The sequence below is a fragment of the Uranotaenia lowii genome, unplaced genomic scaffold, assembly GCF_029784155.1.
Source record: "Uranotaenia lowii strain MFRU-FL unplaced genomic scaffold, ASM2978415v1 HiC_scaffold_647, whole genome shotgun sequence".
NCBI classification, from domain to species: Eukaryota; Metazoa; Arthropoda; class Insecta; order Diptera; family Culicidae; genus Uranotaenia; species Uranotaenia lowii.
This window is the reverse complement of record NW_026598586.1, coordinates 1-24,140: the sequence shown is the minus strand read 5'-3', so window position 1 is coordinate 24,140 and position 24,140 is coordinate 1. Positions and strand designations below refer to the sequence as shown.

General features: G+C 31.7%; 1 protein-coding gene across 1 annotated transcript; it reads left to right on the top strand.

The window, feature by feature from the left end:
- Positions 1–3,377: 3,377 nt before the first annotated feature.
- LOC129760532 (protein GDAP2 homolog) lies at positions 3,378–20,268 on the top strand. Its single transcript, XM_055758182.1, has 3 exons — positions 3,378–3,552; positions 12,044–12,168; positions 20,167–20,268. The coding sequence occupies exons 1-3, from the start codon at positions 3,525–3,527 to the stop codon at positions 20,266–20,268; spliced, it is 255 nt and encodes an 84-aa protein (XP_055614157.1). The 5' UTR covers positions 3,378–3,524.
- Positions 20,269–24,140: the final 3,872 nt, after the last annotated feature.

The window sequence follows — 24,140 nt, the reverse complement described above, 5'->3', positions numbered from 1 at the left end:
TTCACGTAATTCAAATTTAAGTTCAGGTGAAAATCCCGTAAAAATAACTTTTTAAATTATTTTGCATGTGTACTGGATTTAAAATCAAAGCTTGCTGGGCATGAAAAATTAGTAAGTGGAAGTTTTGGCGTTTTTTTTTGTTCCTTCTTCTGTTCAAACCACGTGGTATCGGTACGAGGTTTTAATAGAATTGAAGAGATATGTGGTTTGGTTTTCAAAGTAATCGGTACATGCCGTTTGTTGGGGGGGGGGGGGGGGGGGGGGGGTTTGGGTTTTTTTTTATTATACAAAAATATGCTGCGTTTAAAGTATGGATGCCATGATTTATTTTCATAATGAATTGACTTCATCAGCAGAATAATTAATTGGACCTATTTTTATAAATTCCGACTTTAAGAAACCAATCATTTATTTTATGAATTTCTCATGAAGAAGAAACATACACTGAGGTTTTTTTTTACGCGGTTTTTTTTTACACGGTTTTTTTTTACGCGACTTTTTTTACGCGGATTTTCGAATTAACGCGGTTTTTTTTTACGCGGATTTTCGAATTAACGCGGTTTTTTTTTACGCGGATTTTCGAATTAACGCGGTTTTTGAGAGAAAATATTCTAAGACTTTTTCAAAGGAAAACACTTAGAATATTTTTGTAGTTGGGAAAATCTTAGCTCTGAGACTAAGAACGTGATACATGATATCTGAGTCCTGAGACCTGAGACTTGAGACCTGAGACCAAAGACCTGAGACATGAGACATGAGACATGAGACCTAAGACATGAGACCTGAGACAAAAGACATGAGACATGAGACCTGAGATATGAGACCTGAGACATGAGACATGAGACCAAAGACCTGAGACATGAGACATGAGACATGAGACCTAAGACATGAGACCTGAGACAAAAGACATGAGACATGAGACCTGAGATATGAGACCTGAGACTTGAGACCTGAGACCAAAGACCTGAGACATGAGACATGAGACATGAGACCTAAGACATGAGACCTGAGACAAAAGACATGAGACATGAGACCTGAGATATGAGACATGAGACCAGAGACATGAAACATGAGACCTGAGACATGAGACCTGAGACATGAGACATGAGACATGAGACCTGAGACATGAGACATGAGACCTGGGATATGAGACCTAAGACATGAGACATGAGACATGGAACATGAGACCTGAGACATGAGACATCAGACGATCTAATTGATTTTGTTTTTTATCTTAAAAATAAACTATCATTGTACGCAAATTTTTAAATAATCATGGTTCTTTCGCATTTTTTTAGTAATGTGCTTTTTTGCTCGAATTTTTTAATTAAAATGGTTTTTTTTACGTGGATTTTAGAAATTCGGGGTTTTTTACGCGTATTTTCGAATTAACGAGGTTTTTTTTACGCGGATTTTCGAATTAACGCGGTTTTTTTTACGCGGATTTTCGAATTAACGCGGTTTTTTTTTACGCGGATTTTCGAATTAACGCGTTTTTTTTTACGCGGGTTTTTTTTTACGCGGGACGAAATACCGCGTAAAAAAAACCTGAGTGTAATTAAATTCAGATCTATGAGTTGAAGGCCGCGATTTCAACGCTTTGATAGCCGTCGGGGAATTGAAATGGGGGATTACACAATTTAACGTGCATTATCTGGAAAAACTTAAAACCAAATCGAAGACATGAAGCTTTTCAGTAATTAAATCTGAGGTTTTAAGTTTAATACAATTTAATTTTGATGGTAAATTTATAACTTTTGAGTGGTTTTTGGTCATCATTATTTTCAACTCTTGTCTTGCATCCAAACGTTTAGTACTGCAAATTCAAACAAATGAAATCGAAGAATTTTTAAATTGATTATTCCTCACAACAGTTAATGGGATAATTGTGTCCAAGAATGGAAAAAATTAAATAAAACTCAAATAAAAGCTTCCTCATAACATTTTATAATGAGCGATTCCGGTTCGAGATGATTTGTTTTCGATAACGTCAAAATACTATTAGTGGACCATTCAACATTTAAGCAAAAACTGATCATAAAATAGCGAAAAATTAAAAACCGTTAAAAAGAGCACTTTTAATTGAAGGAAAGCAAAATAAGTCTTTAACAAAGTTCGGAAGTCTTTTTAAGAAACTTCTAAGTAAATAAAACTTGAATATATCTATCATTGAGCGGGGAGTTCATCTATCTTGATAAGTGGGATAAACTCCAAAAGAGATTCACATTAGATGGGGGATGGGAAAGATAAAAAATATAGATTCATCATTTGAAGATAAAAAAAAAGCCAAACCGATTCAAACTTCTTAAATTTGGGGTTTAAATTTTTATTTTATTAAATTATTTTAATTTTTTTTTCATTCAAAGCTCATAACTTAAACTTTTTTTAAAGACTTACAGAACTTACAAAGCTTACATGGCCAAACATGGGTCTAATTTCTTACATTGATGTTTACAAAGCTTTAAAAAAATTGAAAAGTCAAACAACTCATTTTGATTTATATTTCATATGAACCCTAGCAAGGCTGGATAAAATTAGCTTATGATTGTTATACGTCAGGTCTGCTGAAAACTTCGTGTTGAAGAGTGTGAATAAATCAAATGCATCGATTTGTAATGAGAAACAAAATTTAGAAAAATATCAGCAAAACGAAATATTAAGTGTTACCCTGAACAAATCAATATCTTTTGTAGATCAAACTTCCGAAAATCAAAAAGTTTTTCGTTATATTGCGTACTAAAAGCAACGTACTAATAAGCCCTTTAATTATGTACCGAAGTGTGCATCGTGATTCCTAATTTCTTCCTAGCGCCGTTGCACCTTCATTTTGATTAAACCTTCCCACAGTATAAATGTATTCATCGTGAGAGTGATTTTGCAGTAACTTTGTAAACGTTACTCTGTTATTATCACCTGCCGTCGTCGTTGCATCGTAGCCCTCCTTGGTGCGTGCTGGTGGCTCTTCTAATGTTCGCTTAATTTGAGTCTTTTATGGGTTTATACGAATTCGTCTGGAACTTTGCCTTCGGCAAAGTTCCATTTTTATTGACGTTTTAAAATTTTAGAGTGTACACCGCTACGAAACGTCAAATCGATGGACAACCGTAATACCGCAGCATTGTCAATCTTTTTGATTCACAATTCGACTCTATGTGGATCACAACAACAATGGATTTGAAATTCTCTTATCTATTCGCTGATATCAATCGTTTTGTGCGATGTCGCCGTCGAAGCATTTTACGATGACGACGACGACGATTGAGCGTTTAGTCACTTCGTATGCGTCGACTATCTGTTATGATGTTTTTTATGTGATTCCATTTTTTTTTGTTCGTTGCAAGAACAATGCAAAAGGGAACTTAACTTCTCGTATGAGCTTTTAGTACCGGTTCGCGACTCGTGGTGACCGCGCTTCGCTGTTCGCGTAATTTGTGTTTTGTTTGATTGAGTTAGTTTCATTTTTTGTTTGCAGTGTTCTACGTTACGTTCTTATCAGTTCTGAAGTGAATAGCAAAAAGGAAAGAATGGAGCAATCGATTGGTGGGAAGAAAAGTAAATATTCGAACCAGTCACCTAGTATAGTTGTATGAATCATAACTAAATCGCATCTTGCCGATTGAAACGCATTAAATAGTATAAATTGAATCGATGTCGAAGTGCAACTATCGATCGGCCAGGACGATACATTTGAACTCCAACTTCATAGTGCACGTTTGTTGTCGAGCATAATCGAATCCAGTTGATAATGGGATGTCAACATTGTGTTTTCAATATTGATTATTGATAAACCCTATCAGAAGGGTCATCTCAAACGAAAAATACGCAACTGAATCACGTATCTGCATTCAACTTACACATTTAGGCCTGTTCTGATTGAGATCAGTCATTTAATCGGTGGAAATCTAAGAGTGAATAATATGTTAAAAAATACGATTATACAAATTAGAAGCTAAACCTTTTGATGGTTTTTATAATTATCATTTCCGTTCAAGTTTTGAATTTGAGAATTTAAAAAAAAACATTTTAAAAAAAAATTCTTTTGATATGTTGGATAAACATTTCAACACGTTTGTATCAAAAGTGAAAGTGCACTTGATAAATAAAACATAGTTTTATGATTGAAAAATTAAATAAAATTGTTGCAGTTATATTTTCAGATATAAAAAACTAAAATCATGCTCATGATTTTCTCCACTGAACAGATCTACTGAATGGCCCAATTTTAAAGCGCCTTTCGTTAGGCAATGCTTCGCAAGCTTGGAAGTTTTTGATTGCAATACTTTTCGTCTTTTCATTAGACTGGTGCATTCTTGAATGGTGGCTGCCATACACACGTGACAAATAGGTAACGATAATACTCGCATTATCAATCATTCACACGAACAAGTGCCACAAAGTCTACTTGGGAAAGGAGGATTGAATTGAGGCATTACTATGCAGTGCAAGGTGTTACTGCGTGCGATATATTTGAGGTGATGTAGGGCAAGAAGACCACCTAACGAACGTTGAACCGTTTTCAATCTTTCAATGGACATGTGTTGAACCACAACTTATCTATCGATGTAAAACTTGTTTATATTTCTTAACCCACAAAACCCAATCAAATAACTGGATTCACATATGGTGGTTTCCGAATTGAAATGCATTCCAGCTCCCGCTATGTTTTGTTTTGGCAGACTTGTCGATTTGCATTTGTAGGAAGTGGTGTACTAAAGCATTTCAGGTATCAATTTGATTTGATAAAATAGTCACGCCATCTAAATTTGGCACTTCTTAAGGCGACCATCAAGCTTTGAACCTGCCAATAAACGCAATGTTGGTTGATTGGGTACCTACTTCCCTTTTGCACCCACAACATCACACCGAAAATAATTTTCACTTTAAAGGTAAGTGACATCTGGAGTGAATTTTCGCCATACGTAAATTCATGTGAATTTTAAGTGACCGTCAAGTGAAATCACTTAAGTGAGCGATCAAGTGAATTTCAAGTGAATGGCAAAGTCAATTTCAAATGTTTGCTCAGGTCATTAATATCTTTCAGTTGTAGTGGTTTTTAGGTGAAATTTCAGAATATCAAACATTAATCAACTTTGTTACTACAAAACAATTATTTATTTAAAAAAATACAACGTAAAAAACGTCACTTTTTCTCCTTATTTGGGTTCAAAAATATTTTTCGGCTTCGAAAAATCATTGACTTCCTCACTTTGACGAGACATTCGGGTTGATCTTTTCTGAAATAATAATAAAAAAAATTAAAATTAACTAGTATTTATTGTTTTGCATGATACTTACTTTAATTTCACTTGAATATTTCCAAAATAAATCATAATCGGAAAACGTATCCGAAACCTGATTGCTTCAAAAAGGTCTTTGCGACGTGTTAACCGGTTCACACGATGTTTCTGTCGGCCGACCTATGGAAAATATCATTGTTTAATAACATACAAATTACTTTAATTCTGCACCTACCAACTCAAACAAACCTCTGTTGTTTCTTTTCCAAACAACAATGAAACAATCAATACTGACATTGCTGACATTCGCTATGCAAAAAATCACTTGAATTTTAAATGATGGGCAAGTGAATATTGGCTTAAGTGACCGGTCAAGTGGATTTCAAGTGAGCATCGAAGACATTCAATGCCGGTCACTTAAAACTCAAGTGATGAGCTAGTGTATATTGATTCGGTCACTTAAAATTCAAATGAGAGGCAAGTGAAATGTACATGAGCCTCTTGAAATGAAGAAATTCACTGAGTTTTCACTTTTAAGTGAATCTTCTAGTGTTTTTTAAATGTGATTTTGGGTTCAGTGCAATTTTCTTTGATTTTGTTCTGCGGACCATAAGTTGCGCTATGTTGTTCTCTATTCGTTTTCAAGTGTGAGTTTTTAACGCAACCACATGTTGTGTTCGGTGTCAGATTAGATCAAAATTCGACAGAATATGAGCTTTGGACCTGATAAAAATTCACACTCTTCGAATTAGTATATCAGATATGATTTTAAACATTGATGTAATCTTAAACACTATTCGAGTTAAAATTATGAAAAAATGTAAAACATTCCGTTAAAAAACATAAAACATTCTGGGAAAACTTTAAAAACTTTAAAATTAAATTAGAAATGAAATGAAAATTTTAAGCGTAGGAACAACTTTTCAGAAGACAACAAGAAGTTTTGGGCTAGACGAAATAGATTCTAGACCTTTTTGTTTATGTTTTCCCAAACATCCCAAATTAAATAAAATTATCTGCAACTTTTCTCGTATACTTGATTTTTTTCTACTACAAAAAATTCTTGAAAATGGAATATCCAGAAATGTAAATGAAATAGTAATAACAAACGTGTATAAAAGTTATTCGAATTAGCTAAAACTTTACCCTTATTGTTTTATCATTAATTGGATAAAGCTGGGAGATTGGAGTTAGGTTTCAACGAAGTTGGGAAAAAAGATCACTCAAAGGTACTCATTACAAAGTTGATATACGCTGGAAAAAGTCTAAAAATTTTGGGAATTAAATCCTTAACCCTCATTCGTCCCAAAAATTTTCACCCGTTACAGGCTCTGGAGTGTCAATTTGATCCTGCTGACTAAAACCAATATATCTCTCATGTTCCCCATACGATTTTTACAAAATTGATAGTTTTGGAAACCTCGTAACGCTACTCAAATATGTTCTCAGACATTATTCATATACAACCCAATTTTCCGTTATTTAAAGTCTAAAATATTTCAAATAATGTCCAAGAAAGCTTAAGTTAGAAGCTATACGTTACATAAGGATATTTTTTTAGAATTTTTTTAAGATCATGATCACAAAAAATGTAAAAATATTTTAGTACATAAACACCTGTATTGACCTTTTCAACGATTCGGCGAACGAACAATCGATCGAATATTCCATTGACATTTTGATGAAAAAACCAAAGGTGATCATTTCATTTTCCTTCAATTTATTCCATTTAAATACTCATCATGGTTTTGAGTCGATTTTTTCAATCAGGGTTCTCTCTGGTTTTTTAAAGTATCACCAATAACTGAAAGAACATCAGATGATTTGTGGCTTCTAGGGTATTTATCACCAAAGACATATTGGTTCCTGTGAAATTTGGGACAAAACATGTCAAAACAGGTGCCAAGTAATTTGGAATTGCTCATTTGATATTGAATTAGATGAAGGGTTAATTTGTGCAAGATTTCTTCAAAATAGTTGTTAAAAAGAACGATGTTCCTTGATCTTAAGCATGCCATACTTTCTACCACACGTATCCACTCAGTCGAGCAATTCAGACTGATTATGAAAAATTTTGTTACAACAAATACAAATCTTTTAAAATCCAGGCATTTTTCTTAAACGTTCCAGAGAAAAAAGTAAGTTTTTTGAGATTTAAAGTTTTTATTGATTCACAACAGCAGTGTTAAAATTGTTTCTGGGGATTAGCAAAATGTTATGTTCAGTTTTTTAAATCGTTTTCAAACACAAAATCTTAGTTTTTTATTTGGTTTAGAAAATAATCTTCCTTCTACCTGGGCGAAATCCGGAAGTTTTAAGCAATATTTCAGCATCCCGGCAAGATTTGCCTTATATCGAGTTTTTTTATTGTGTTTATGGGCAAACCTGGATAAATCAAAAGAATCTTGAATAAACGATACTCACAGTATAAAGCGATACTTGTCAGCATTCTCCTGTACGATCAACAGTGAAAAATACACGGATACAACTAAGATGTTTTACTGAATCCATAAGTTTTTGATGATTTTGTGAGCTTTTTCAACATTTCTTTCAGAAACTTTATAAACTATCAAAATCATTTGAAAATGTTGACAAATCTATTATTTTATAAATTTTAAAAATAACTATTTGGCCAATTCGGCCAAATCGCAGCGCTCGCGCTGGTCAATTTACATTTTAAGATCGAATTAAAAATCTGAAAATGTTTAAGTTGAAAAAGAATGCGTTCGCAAATTTGAGTTCTGATTCAAGGAATTAAAAGATGAAAGGTGACAATTTTGATTATCCAAAATAAGAGAAAATTCTTTGGATCATGAATTGGATATCCATACACCACATAATTCTTCGTTTTGGTGTTAAATTCAATTTTAAGGATTAAAAAAAGATTGATTTAAATAATAAAAATTGGGACTCTCACGGTGAGGACAATTTAAAAAAAATCTAATATGTGGAAATAAGTAGAAACGAATCGAAAAAATCAAAATCAACACTGAGTGTAAACATTTTTTGTATTTTTTTTTATTTTGAATCTAATTCATAAAAATATTTATCATATTTTGCTAAGCAGCGCATGCCCAATGTAATCACTAGAATTGGTATGAAATCGTATTTGTCATGCACATAGTTTTATTGCAATAACCTTGCTTTTACAAACTCAAAATACAATGCCAATTCGAATTCAGTTGCTAGAAAAGTCTCAAAAAACGTAGATGGATAAAAAGTTTTAAAAACAGCTCCCTGTGAGTAGCCGTCAAGAATTCTGTGTTTCGTGTTTAATAAATCTAAAATAAAGTCAACGTTCAAATTCACTTTTCAAAAATTTTCTGCTGTGACTGGAACAGCTTTGGCGGTTGATTCATTTAAAAGTAGGTTTTACACAACTTTTGTTTTGTGGCCATGATGTTAAAAAAACTTGAAAAAATATTTCCATATGTGCAAAATACAGTTTCTAACTTTGGCTTTCTCAAGCACTAAGTGATTTTTTTTTACACTTTATAAATAACTTACTTGTTTTCGAAGCATGTTTTTTCGGATTTTTTTAACCTTCCAAAGCCGTTCGCTAAATATCCGTTTCGGGGAAATATGAGTTGTAATTTGATTTCGTTCTCATGGCTGTAAATGTTAACCGATTTTGATGATATTATATTCATTGTGTAGGTAATTTATTCTAATTACTCAACATTTAAAAATAAAGTCGATATGTATTACCAGGTTATCAGAAACTGGTTCAGAAAGTAAAAAGTTCGAAAAATAAATTTTATTTTTAAAATACTCATAACTTCTGACAGCTTTTCTGTATTAAATTATTTCATTGATGTTTGAAATTGTCAAGAATCCATCTATCCGACAATGTATAGATATGTTGGGGTCCAATGAAAGTTTTTACCGCTATGACAGATCTTCCGGTAGAAAAAAGTCTTGCTTTAAAAAAACGTCATCCAGTTTTGGCTTTGCTTAGCTGTATTTCAATTGTCGATGAACCGATTTCAAAAACTAAAATTTTAATTTTTTGGCGTTAATTTGATCATTATTTTCATAGAACATACTTGGTCTGTCAAAACTACCAGTTCATCAGTATATTGGAATGATGATAAAGATGTTTTAAATGTGCGCTTCGGGTCATATTGACCCGAACGGCTTTGGAGGGTTAAATAGACTTTGAATAACTTTAAAATAAATGATTGTAGATGAAAATTGTGTGAGAATCATATTTGAGTCACGTTACAAGCTTTCCGAAACTATAATATCAATTGAGATACAAGAGAGTTCAGCGAAAAATGGTAAATATATAAAGGTATACCACATAAGTCGATTTGGGGTCATTTTTAAATTTCTTAAACCCTGGGGTCTAAAAAGTCTCGTTTTGGTTTAAAACTCATGTATGATTTTTTGCAGAATTTTTAAGTAACGTTTACAAGATCAAATTTAAACTTTTAGGTTTTGTATGGTTAAATTGAATATTTTGTACTGAAAAATCAACGTCATTATTGTTTCTTCTGTGGAATCGAGCCTGCTCATAGTTCTTGTGCCAATTTATAAATTCTACAAAGGAAATTTTCCGCTGAACAACTTTGTCGAAGACCGTAACTTCGTATCTTATTAGACGAAAATGTGTTAGCTGTTTAACAGGGGTAAGCGGGTTTGTTCCGAGTATCATTTTAACATCCCATTGTCCATAATTTAGTACACCTGGTTTTAAGCAAAAAGCGATTAACTTTTAAGATATTTTTGCATTATGCAACCGCACGAATGTGTTACAAAACTATGACAGCAATTTTCTTGAAATATGCCAAACAGTTCATACGATCTGTTCAAAATTTTGTTTTTTTCTAAGCGTTGTTTTGACAGTTCTCTTTGGTGTGTTTGGAGACATCTGGTGGCCCAGCCAAAAACAAAAATTGGTTCAAAACGACCGATGGAAATTTTACACAACTTTCGTGGGCTAGCTTGTACGCCTGTTCTCTTCAAAACGCTTCAAAAGAAATTTGTATGTTGAACATAACTTCAATATAAACGGAAGTAGTGCATATGGACAATACTACTTTAATATAAACGGAAAAATTTGAAAATTCTTAATTTCAACTTTATTTATTTAACTATGCAGAAGAATGTCAGTATATCTGCACAGCACTGAGCGTAGCAATACATTTTTCCATCTGTGAAGTAAAGTAGAAGTTTTTTTTTTATCTGGCAAACACTTCCGTGGGCATTGAATTAATAAACACATATTAAACGTTAAACGGCGCGTTTTGATACACACATGTGCGCACTTTACCCGAAGCGAAATGTAAATCATATTTTAGAAAGCTGGCAAGTCAGTTGCCTTCTGAGCCGATGTCCGCGAGTTCGAGCCCAAGAGTAAACATCGAACACAGTTGTACCGGAAAAGTTTTTCAATAACTGTCTCAACTGCAGCGTTAATATAAAGTCGCAAATATCACACAGTTGGTGAAACGACTATATACAAAACAAAAAAAAATTAGAAAGCCTTCCAAGAGTTAACGATTAAGACTTATATTATTGATTTTAGTGTTCTATTTATATGTACATATAAATCTGGTAAAAAACAGTCCCCTTTTCAACACTATTGTTGAATTTACTGGGTTGCATTTTTCATGTAAGAGTTATAAAAGATTTTTCTTAAGGTTGATAAAATACTGAGATTCGGAAAAGGTTGGTCCTTCGAACCAGATCCTGTATATTCTATAAGTAAAAAAAATCCACAGGTATTTGGAAAAAGGTTTTTAATGATAAAGATAAAAATAAAGTTCAAAATCGATATATTTACAAAATAATATTTTAAATTGGGTTTTAACGCAGTCAAAATTTGCTTTTTCTCAACACCGTTAGAATTTACCTTATTCTAACAGCAAAAAGTATTGGATATCAATAATTAGGCTGCAACTTAGTCCGACACGAACAAATGTTCACCGGCTTTTCCCCGACAAAGTTTTGGTAACCTTGTTCGGTGGAAAACATACTTGCCGACACAAGGGGGGATCGGAAGTTGTACGAAAGCACAGCACAGCCCTTAGTAGAACAGCTGACGACGATCACGCAAAGCTTCTCCCGAACTCTCGTTACTCTCATGACAAATTGTCATGAATGATGGAGCTCAGTTCTCCGCGATCGCTGCCCGCCCAACGCTCTCGTTATCATCAACTGTTTACGAGTTCTAAGCACAGCTTGTTACTGCTGTTGTGTAGCTCGAATTCCGCCTCCAAGTTCTCTATCAAGTTCAACCGGTGTCAGTTTGTTTTCTGTCCAGCCAGAAGACGAAACGACTCGAGTTGCGCTATCTGTCTGTGAGCGGCGCGTGTTTACATTACCTACTGTTTGGTTGACGAACTTCACCGAGATTGTTGTCGGTTGAAATCTGCACCGCACCGAGAGGATATGTGTTTGATTTGCTTGAGGAGAATATTGCCCTCATCCACCCTCGCTGAAATAAGAAACGAGAAGACGAGAGATCGGATGCTGAACCATCAACCAAGCGGGAGACGAGACCGTTGTGCACTTTTCTTATCAGCGGTTGAAATTCATACTCCGAAACCCTAAACAAACAGATGCAAAGACAACGTTGTTGTGGCAGCAATGTAACGTTCATTTGAAGCATTTGCAAGCGATTGTCGACCGTTGTCGCCGGTTTTTGGGTCAAAACAAACTTTAGGATTCATACTTGTGGGAGGAATTTAGAACCGGGTGCCGAAATGATTAACGATTCCTTTGAATTTTCGTGTATTTATTCTTGCAACTCCTATATTTTAGAATGTGGATATTAATTAATTGTTTTTCTTTTATTTTAGCTGACGACGATTCCGATACTAGTCCACACGATTTGGAGATGGGTTCTGATGTGGAGTATAACAACATAAACCTGAGCCTGGCGACGCATTTGGCCGGAGGGACCCACTCGTTTACGCAAATGCAGGTGAGTTTTTTTTAGAGTTAGCTTTTTGAAGCTTTCCAAAGATAAAATGGTTTGAAATTCCGAATAACCAATGCCCTAAAACGTTTCCTTACTTTTTATAATTTCCTACCAACTTATCACGTTCAAAAATTTTAAAAATTCAAATCATAATCCAGTTTTCTTTTTCTTCTGATTTGATTAAAATTTAGAAGGTTCAACGTGAATCAACATTAATCAATGTCATCCAGTATTTCAAATGGATCTGAACTTAGATACCCCCTGAAAGATCAAAATTTTGGCTGTTTGTTTTATAAGCTTTACTCGAGGCATTTGATTTTCAATCCATCATTAGAGTGTTGGATCAAGAATTGATTATTAAAGGATTTTTTTTAAGAAATATAACTTTGATTTTAAATGTTTAACGTCGAACCAATCTTAAAAATTTTGAAAACCTATATTAACGTTCTAAATTACACTTGAAAGTTATTTTACTAAAAATTTAAACTGTTTCTTTGTATTCTCAATTGGAAATTTGTACTGTGATGATTTACTAATGTACTCACCAAGCAATGTTTTTATTTATTACTAGACAGAACAAAATGTAATATCTGTATTTTTTTGTACATATTCTAATGCAGCAATCAAAATTATATCGCAAACAATTGTTTAAATGTTTGTTACAGTCGTTGAAGAAGGTTCTTCAAACATAAAAAAAAACATCATCATATTTCAACAAGTCTCCCAATTTTCGGCATGTAGCTTAACACATCGCGGACCAACTACGAGATATCTCGTTTTTTTTCGCTTGACGCGAATGCGTTTCACTAAGAAGCATAACTCAGTGAAGCATTTTATGAAGAAACTTTATTCTACATAGTTGTGGACAACACTTACTCAAAGAATTTGAAGAATTTTAAGAATTTGGTCCAGCCGTTTCTGAGGTAGAAAATTGTGTTTTCGGGCCTAGATTTATTCGCGACCTTAATGTGTTAATATAGCTTGTGGTAAAACTTGAGCCACATTTCTTTAAGCAGATTAAATTGTCGTGACTTGAGTCAAATTTTTTGCGCTCAAACAGCTAATCATGCTAAATTCTGTTTGAGCAACTTTAGCGAAAAAGTTTAAATTTGGCTTGAAATTTGATCCATTTTGAATAGGTGAAAATTCATTAAATCCTGATGTGTTTAAAACCACTAAAATAATTACGAACATAAACTGCCATGTGATTTTTGGGTCATTTTCACTGTTTGGCTGAAACCTGTCTCTTTTAGTGTAAACTTTCGATTAACAACACAACACAAGTATACTTTGTCCTAAAAATATTATCGAGTATTTCGAATAAGTTTCGAATAAAATATACTTTAAAAGAAATATTGGAGCTCTAATTGTGTTAGATAACTCAAGAAAAAAGTTAGAACACTTTACTAAAATTTTAAAGACACACATAATACGAGCTTTGAACGGAAGAAAAATCATAGCATTGTGACAGTTTTACGTAGAAATTTGTATGCGTTCAGATTCTGCGCAAATATGTCACAAAAATCATTTTTGGTTATATATAACTTTTAGATTGTGGAAATGTAGCATTTTGGTGGATTACATTGTTAATTTATCAATTTGAATTAATTACTGCGATAGTTAAATGAATTAATAACTGTGAAATTGAAAAAAAAATTGATTAAATTTCAATCGTTTTTTTGTCAACTGCATGATTTTTCACATGGGACAATCTTTCGTAGAACGGCAGTAAAGCATCATGGAAAGGTTTTCCACGGTTCTACACATTCCACTATTTTTTTTTAATTGAATTTCATAGCAAAAATTTGTAATCTAGATAGATATTCAATCATTAACCCGTTGAAAACCTTAAGCTCATAGTTGGACCTAAACATAGTTTCTGGTTATAATTGCAGAGAAAAATATTAGAAATCAAACCATGATTCAAAATAACCACTGCGAATCAAAACTCGGAATTAGGATAATCAAAGTATATTTAAGCCTTAAAATAAAAGTAATATTTAGGAAATCTGTTCAATTTCAGGATCAATATTTAGTGGGAAAAAACATGAAATCAAGTACAAAAAATTAGAGCTTTACCTTCATCCATAATTTCAATCAGGAGTACTTAATTAAATTTGAAATACAGATGAGGAAACCTTCTTTCAATTTAACTCAAGATGATATTAAGTATCAAGATAAATTTGAATTTTGAATTTATGTGGATTGCAGATCCAGAGATTTCTATAGAATTTATTATTGAATGGAATTTTAGAATCACAATTCGAGAAAAAATCTGTGTGAAAAAAAAATTAAAGTCTTTAATCTCTGATGAGAATCAGAAATGAAATTCATTATTTTGAAACACAACTTATTTTAGTAGGTATAACAATTGAGGAACATTACATTCTTAACAGTTTGCATTGTAAGTTGAGTTTCATTACTTTCATAATAACTGTCATTATCAATTTCAATAAGAAACTAATTTAAAGTTCACGCTCTCTTTTGGATTAATTGTATTATCATTTATTCCGATTATGATTTTATAGATTAACAGCTGAATCAATACCCTTAACACTAGAAAGACCGCACCAGTCAAAATGACTGGTTTGACACTCTGTTTGTTGAATATCTTTTAAATAATTCGTTTTAAGAATTCACAATAAAATCAGATTTATTTTATTAGAGAGGCTTGCTTGGTAAATTCGCCTCTGGCCAGTGTTTGAGAAATTCAAAATTGACTCCAAATCTCAGTCTAATGGGTCATACTGTAGTTCTGCATATTCCAGAACATTAATCAAATTGGTACTTTGAAGTTAGTTTCTTTTATAGTCACGAAATTTTATTAATAAGTTTATTAACTTTTTGCTTCGAGTATCGGAATACTTAGTTCAATTAAACGTTATTAACTATGCCTCCATTATGAAGAATTTAACATTATTTGGTGAACACTTAAATTGTTTTTTGAACTATAAATTTCAACCTAATAAGTAATTTTGAAAACTTAGTTTTGGGTCAGTTTTTTTTCATATTCGCAGAATCATTGAAAATTTAAAATTGAAATTAAATCAGAAATATTCTAATCAGTTTCCTTTTTGCAACAGTTTCAAATTGCAACTGTAAGAATGTGAACTAACCAACTAAATAGTATCGTACAGATCATACTTGACTTACAAATTGAACATTATTTTTTTCTTTTTATCCTCGCAATCAATCTAATCAATAGGAAGTATCTACTAAGCCTGATTAGGTTAACAAACTTGATGTTATAGATAGAATTTTGTCAGAAATTTCTGTTCATACACTATCATGGCCTTAGGAAGAGCCGGCTCATGGGGGGTTTGGTGACAAAATTTTTGCTTAAACAATGCGTATATAAAGGATTAAAAAGGGGAATTCTTAATTTAGGTGAGAGTTAATTATCAATATGGTTCTGTATTTATTTAAAATCCTAACATTCGAAAATAAGTTCAAAAAATTGCCAATTTTTAATAAAGTTTTAAAAAACAAACGAAGGATTTCAAAGGTTTCATTCAATAAAAAAAACTTTTTGTACTAAATTTAATTATTTTTTCAACCACAAGCATAACCTTTATAAGCATGGCTGAAAATGTATCAAATATTTAAAAAAAAACTAAGAGATTAGGTTTGCGGTTCAAATCAGATTTTAATTTAGTCTTGTAAACTCGATTCAAATTTAAAGATTTTAGTTTGTACTTTGTTTTTCAAAAATTTATCATTTATAATAAGAATCCTGCGAGATTTTTCTAAGAACAAAATCATTGAAATGATCTCAAGCTCAAATGTGGTCAAGCTTCTATTTAAAATGCTCCTTGCTCTTTTCAACACCTCAGTAACTTACTTCCTATGGTCTATCCGTCTATTATTCCAAATCTATAATATTCACGGATAAAGCCACTTAAATTTAAAAAAAATACCTTACATTTGTGATTTCTTCTGATTTGAGTTTTCAAAATGGATTTAATTGAATTAAAAAATGATTTTCAATTCAGAATTAAAATTAAGAAACTGCGATCTCTTGCAATTTGAATCCTAAACTTCTCATATTGATATTTTATTTTGATAAAACAAAACTAAATTTCGATTATAGATTCAAATTAAATTTTTAATTTAAATTCAAAATCTGAATCCTGCCATTTGAATCTGATTTCCGAATTTGAGAACGATTTTAAAATCTCATTTCTAGATAATTCCATTGAACTATGAAACAACATGCGAAATATGTATCAGAGCCTTTAGTCAGAAATCGTTTATTTGAATTCTGAATTTTTGGCTTGTGATTCAAAATGAAAATTGCAAATGATGAAACTGTTTTCGAATTTTCCATTCTGGATTACAGTTATGAAACATTTTCGACACAAGTAATCTATCTAGGCTAACCAAGTTTTAATTAAATAATATTATTGAGTAATTCAGATATAAAATCGTGAATACTTTTCAAATTTAGAGTTAATCTTTTGAGTGTAGCACACTCGCAGAATAGTAGCTTAAAAATATCTCGTATTTAGTCGTCAATATGATTAATTTCGATTCTGCATAAGAATTTGAAGTAAAAATGTCAAATTCATATCGTAAAAATGGTTTAGAATAAAAAACAAAATTCTTTTCATATTCCGAAATGGTGTGTTTTGAATATGGAAAACGCATCTTATTTATGATTGAAATGCAAAACCAAGATTCAAATCAGGATTTCATCCAAATGATGACCCAAACTGGAATTCGAGAACTGGATACAGAAATCAAAATCTGATCACACATCAAATTTCAATGTTTATAAGGAAATTTGAAATCACAAAATGTATAGGTGAATCTAATCTAAACTTTACTGAAACCTTTATAAAATTACTTTACTTATTCATGATTTTTTTCATAAAAATCATGAAGAGAAACACTTGGAAAAGAAATTTTCTATTGAATCACAACAGTCAAATAATATTTTAAGATTCCAAAAAATCGATCATTTTGATAAAATTTACTCAAAAATTTTGGACACTAAATACATAATTCTTAATTTTAATTAATGTTTGATTTTGCGAATGAAGTGAAAAAAATCAGGCTAAATTGAGGCAATCTGCCAAGCTTAGTCTTATCTTATTAAAACTCGGTATTCGGTATTCGGAATTTTGGACTTGGGATAAAATTGTAAAATTTAAGCTTCAGTTCTGAATCGAGATTATTATTCTTCAATCATTTTGGTCGTTTATCAAAACTTGATTTAAATATCAAATTTTGGGTTTAGTGAAGAAAATTTGGCCCGCATTTTCGAACCCTTATAGGGGGGGGGGGGGGTTCAACCCCCAAAACCCCTTCCCCCCGTTCCTACGGCCATGTACACTAGGTTAAGGGGAAATGTGACTAGGAAAAAAGGAAGTTTTTAATTTTTTATTTTTATTTTTTCTTAGAGGCCCACCACACTCCCCCACACCAAAAAGCTCGATTTGAGCCCGCTGGTACTGGACGCTAACTGTTTTTAGCATGTCTGGCAGCAAAACAAGAAAAAACTAAATGTGTACTTCAAAACGCGAGCAAAGTTTTAATAATGCTGAGAACTTTTAAAATAATTATTTAATGCAAGGAAATGTAATGAGGGAATATAACAATATTTGTTAAAAATTAATCTCAGTGGAAGAATATTCCTTTTAAGAGATCAATTATTGATCTAATGAAAAAACTAAGATTTAAAAGAATTAATAGTATAAAGAGTAGCTAAGAATATGACTAAAACTACATAATTTAAATTAAATTTATCACTAAGAAAATATAAAAAAAGCACTGAAATTAGTGGTTGGTTGATCATCGGTTTAGGTTATCTTTGAAGTACTGCATAAGTTTGGTCTTAAAAATATTTCTATTGGAATTATTTCCTATGGAAACCTATAATACATAATTTTCATCAACTTACCAAAAATTATTCAGTTTAGTTGTTTCTGTATTAAAGTAGCTTAGACAAAGGATGTATTTTATATTAAGGTAGGTCCCAAATTTCCTTGAGATACAAATAATTTTATGAAAATGTAGATGTCAGAATCAAGTGACAATTGCAAATTTAATCAAATTTAATTGCCTAACTTCAACATCATCCTGAAAAAGAAGCCTTAGCCTTGTCACTTTAAAAAAATAAACTTTAGAGAGTTTTCGTGTAACAAAATTTTTCATATTTTTTTCATGCAATGCTATCTATTTGATTTTAAATGGTTGTACAAATGTTTGTTCAATTTTGAAGCCTTCAACTCGTGTGATACGTACATTAAAGTAAAGCTTAGTTCTTTTAGAAATGGGACATTTTCTTTTGCTGATAGCTCATTTACTAGTTCTTGGACATTCAAAATTTTGATAGCATTTTGTTGCCTGTGAAAGTTACTAACCGACCTATTTTTTTTTTCAAGATTCCAAATTCACGCGTTTTTGAGATATCAATGATGCAAGAGATAAAGAAAAAAAAGTTTATCACAGTTTCATTCAAAAACCACCATTATCAAATTTATAGTTTACAAAACCGATAAGCTGAAAGTGTTGCCTCGTTATGAGTCATGCAAACTTAAACTCAAACAGCAAATTTTAACTAGTTCCAGAGCTCGTAAGCTGTATAGCCTGTACCGAGGCTATGAAACAGATGATTTCCGATGGACGACAAAACTTATGAAAAACCCTATATCAACAAATTCTGCTTCTGCGGAAAGAAAAAAAAGGTTTTACAAGCAGAAATTCCTTCGAAAACGCATTTAAGTGGCTCAAAAATATTCAAGTTTTGTTAATTTAGAAACAGTTGTATCCACTGAATTGCCCTCATTTTCTTTTAAAAGAGAAGTATTGGGCCGAAATGTAGCAGAAATTGAAGAAGTAGGATGCAGCTACCTAGAATACAGTTTAGGCGAGGTAAAAGTTGGAAAAACTGATCAATATCATGACTGAAAAAAGCTTGCGCCAGCCGATGAGTGAGTCATTTTTCTTACAAAAAACGATAAACATTTTTTTCAAATTTTTCATGAATTATCATAAGTTTTCCTAAAATTTCTTCATAGAAAGTATTCCGATCAAACGAATGGTTTTTTAGAAATACGCATTCGAAACTGTCCCATTTCTAAAAAAAACTAAGCTTTTTAATTATAGATTAGTTAAAAACTGTATGTATGGGAAAATGACCGAAAAAGAAATAGGCAGTGTAGGGTTGAGATAAAAAAAATGTTCAGAAAATAAATAAAGTTTTAAATAAAATTAAAACTATAAGTAGAATTCGGAAACACTGAAGAAAAAATAAATAAAATAAATTTCTAGTAGCACAGAAGTAGTAGCAGCCCTGAAAATCTACGCTCCTTGTGCTTATTCTACCAACCACGCCATTGTCGTGATTTCACGATTCTACGAATCTCAATTCAGAGATTCACTCAGACACGCCTATCGCTCATAAAAATAAATCAAAGACCGATTCTGTTTTGTTTGTTTTGCCAAGTACTGCCATTGACTGCCAAAATATAAAACGTTGCCATAGACAGAGATGCCAATGTGCCTGATTTTTCAGGATATGCCGGACAACCTGATTAGACATTGACTTTCTCTGATTTTTAAAAATAAGGCTGATTTTGTCTGATTTTTGAGAATGCGATGAAAAGGCAGCAAAGAACTGCATTCGATTCAAATTACGTTACTTTAACGGATCCTGATTTATATTTTACCAGTCCATGATCTTTGAAAAAAAAATGGCAACCCTGGCCATAAATAGAAATTGATTTCCGAATCGAATCCACGTAACAGTTCGTTGTTTTAAAATCGTGGATGAATTATTATCGATGGTTTAGAAAACATTTCTTTAAAGATTTTTAAGAACTGATTTTTGTGGATTTAATGTGGCTACCAATGAAATTTTGAAGAATTTTAAATAAGATCCTGTGAGGGGTATTGATTCAAATATTCAGTTCAGTTTAGTTCCGTTTAGTTAAGTAAAATAGTAGTAGTTAAAATCAGTCACAAGTTATGTAATCGATTTCCCATTTCTCATTCCAGGGCGACCTCGATCGGCAGCGACTTCTGGGCGATCGACCCCGGATGGTGTACGAAAGCGTACTGGATGAAGGTCTCGAAGGGATCGAACACCAAGAAAGGTGAGTACTTACGAACAAGTAGCAAAACTCTTTTCCTTTTTGCCTTTACGGTTCCGCGTTTCAGTTTTCCCGCCAAACAAGTATTTCTTACCCAGAGCTTTGTTTACATACTTTTTGAGCCCTCGAGCTAGCTAGTTAGTAAGCTAGCCCTAGTTAGCAGCAATTTATGCAGTTCTGTCGCTTACCCATTTGCGCTATCTTTAGTATTTTTGCATATCTTATATCAATGAAGGGACACATTCCTGTCATGAATGTTGTACATTATTATCAAACACACAATGTGTCCAGTTTTGACCGATCAGCCCCGCCCGAAACCGGTGTGTGAAGTAAGGAACAAGACCAACTTTTACTGGATTTTCTAGTACGGAATAGATTAGCACTCCTTGTATCCATTTGTAAATGCATAATACTTCTGGCGCCATCATCCTTACCAATTTCATAAGGTTCAGAATCTATAAAATCATGAAAAGTACCTACGATGATCGCATAATTTTTTTTATTTATTCTTCGTTTGGGAATTTGGATAAAACGAAAATTGTTCCTCGAGGTTTTGAAAACGAAACGAAAACGAAATCAGCTATCTTAAATCTTGACATTATTCGAAATTTGACTACTGTTGCAATGGCATAACTACTTACTCATAATTGGAATTCACCTCAATCAAAAAAATGTGTTGCATAAGAAAAGGCGTTAGATATTTTAAGTGTATTATGAAACTTTTTACATAATTTTCTTCCTTTTTTTGTAATAAGTTATATTTTCAAAACAAAAAATCAGTGCTGACTTCAATTCAATTTTGAAACAATTGCTAACAATATGCTCCTGAAATAAAAAACCTTAACAACATCACTCCGGGACACCTATGCTCCTGGTTGTTGTTAATTCATTCTGTCTGAAGCAACCTGCTCTCTATAATTATGCTTCCATTGACCGGTTTCAAGTGCAACCAACTTGTACCGGCAAAAGCTTTCGTTTTCAGCTTCAGTAGTTGTTGTTTTTTTGTACTATCACTGTTTTCGCATTTTTTTTTCTCAGTTGTAATCTACTTTATTGTTTCCGAAATCACTTCCTCATTTCCCAGCTCAGTATAACATGAACAAAAAAAAGAGCATGAGAGAGTCCGTCTATAAAGCTGAATTTGTAGCAACATCTCCACAAAACGAACGAGCTCATCATCTGATCTGAGACGTTCAACGATAATTTATCTTACGTCTAGAGAGCTGCACCTGACCTGGCCGATAATGCGGTTTCGTTGGCTTGGCGAAAAGATTTACGCTAGATCAGCTTTAATTCAATATTTTAGGATTAAACAAATATTTTTTTTTAAATGTAGGAAAAATTTTAAAAAAATATATAAAACGTGAAATTTGAACTGAAAAAAAATTCTGGCAACACTTTTACTATTTCAACTTTTAAGACAGAATAGAATTTGTGCTGTAAAACTCCGAAAATCTGAAAAAATGTGCTCCTCATTAAGCATATTTTTAAAAAAAATCAAAATATTTACAGTGTTGTCAGATTTTTTTTCAATTTTTTAAACCCTATTTTTTGAGAAAGTTTATATGAAAATGTCTTAAATTTAGCTTAAAATCAAGTCAAAAACATAAAAACAAAATAAAAAAATAATTAACTTGTTAGAAAATTTATGTAACATGAGTTTGAATTTAAAATTTAGTTTCAGTTCACAAAATTTCTCTACAAGACTCTATGGAATTTATTTAAAACTTTTGAAAAACAAAAGAAAATTGAAGGGGCTTGTGATATAGCTCAGTTGGCAAGTCTGTTGTCTCCTGAGCCGATGTCCGCGAGTTCGAGCCCAAGAGCAAAACATCGAACACAGTTGTACCGGATAAGTTTTTCAATAACGATCCACCAACTGCAACGTTGATAAAGTCGCGAATGCCATAAAGATGGTAAAACGACTATAATAGAAACAAAAAAAAAAAAAGAAAGAAAATTGAAAAAGGCGAAAAAAATGTGTTCTTCAATGAAATTATTTCTACTGGAAATCCTTAATTTACATTTTTAAGTTGTTGCCAGATTTTTTTTTCTTTTTTTTATACAGATATTTTTTATTTGTTATTTTTTTTCCTATAAATTTTGAAACATTTGCTTTCAATCAAAGTTTATAAATTAACAAACCAAAGTTAATCTTACAAATTCCATTCCAAAAATTGTATAAAAAATAAGAACTGAAATTAAAATAAATTTTCTAAAATTTTCAGAAAACACTCTGTAAAATTTTGAATTTCTGCACAATTAAAAAATTATTTTGTTACAAAAAATCTGGAAATAGGTGTTCCTTAAAGAAATTTATTAATAAAAATCTTTGTAACTTTTAGAATTTTGTTGCCAAAATTTTTCAATTAATTATTTTTTTCAATGTTTTCCAAAACAAATGTCAAAATTTTGGGCTCACTCTAAAAAATTAATAAGTTTATACCTAAAAGCTAAATTTTTCTTCTAAAAAAACTATCATGCAACAGTGTTTAAAATTGAAAATTATTTTTAGGAACAATTGAATTGTCCTAAGCAAATCTGAAAATCTTAGGAGTTGTGTCGACATATAAGTTTACTTATTAAAAACCTCATAATGTTATTGTTTCACAGTAATGGTAGATTTTTTTTTCTTAAATTTTCATCCAAAGTATATTTATTAAGAAACGTTTTCAAAACAAATAAAAATTCTAGTTTTTAACCAGAGAATTGAAAACTCAAGTAATTTTGTTAGAAATCGTTGTTGAAAATGTGTATTGTGATTTTTCCCTTGAACGAAGAAAAAAAATATTTTTAATCGAATAGAAATTTCAACGAAAAAAAGATTTCAGTTTTGAAATATTTAAAGCAACACATTGTGATTTTTTTTTTCAAATACAAAAAAAATCATTCGAGCAAAAAAAAACTATCTTAACAATTGTTTTCCACATCGAAGTTTCCTTAAAGATGAATTGAAATTTTATTTTTATACAGTGTTGCCAGCTTTTTTTTAAAAATATTTAACCAAAAATATTGTATTTTAAAAATTTTCTCATAAAAATTTCGAAAACTTGCTTTTAATCAGTTTTAAAAACAAACAAACATTTTCATGTAAATCGGGTGGATATAATTCCAAAAAATTTTATAGATATTCATAATAATTCCCAAAAAAGCAAAATTTCATTTAAAAAAAATCAAGCATTATTTTGAATCTTTTAAATATTAAAAAAAAAATTATGAAAAAAAATCAGAAGAATAGTGTTTCTCATAAGTTTTTACTTTTCGAAGACCTTGATAATACATTGTTTTACAGCGTTGCCAGATTATTTTGATAATTGTTATCATAAGTTTCTCAAAAACTTTTTCATCCAAATTTCAAACTATTTATTACAGTGCAGGCCGAATGAAAAAAACTCAAAATAAGAGTCATTCTAGTAGATTTCATGCCAAACAAACATAATGCAATGCTGCGGTGTTTCGTCGTCTTGGTCGTCTGATTTTTGTTGTTGCCAGAGATGGGCGTCTTGATTTATAACTGGGAGTCAACCAGCTCCAGCCAGTCAGCCATGTGTCCGTTTATGAGTGAACTACAAAAGGAATTGTCGTTGGCTCTTCTCTTATGCTACGTGATAATGCGATGTTGATTCTTGATGTTTTATTTTGGTCATAAGATCAAAATAGGACAAGTTTAAGGTGAACTGGTTCCGGTAAACATAATAACTTCTTTATGCTTCTTGGTCTGATGAAGGTCGTTCTTATGAGACTTATTTTTATTGTTTAAAATATTTATCATCGGTGATTACATTTTTGCTATCGATCAATTTTTAAAAGTTACTGTTTAAAATTACTACAAACTTACCAGAATTTAGATGTAGCAATACCTCAGTTTTTCTTTTGATG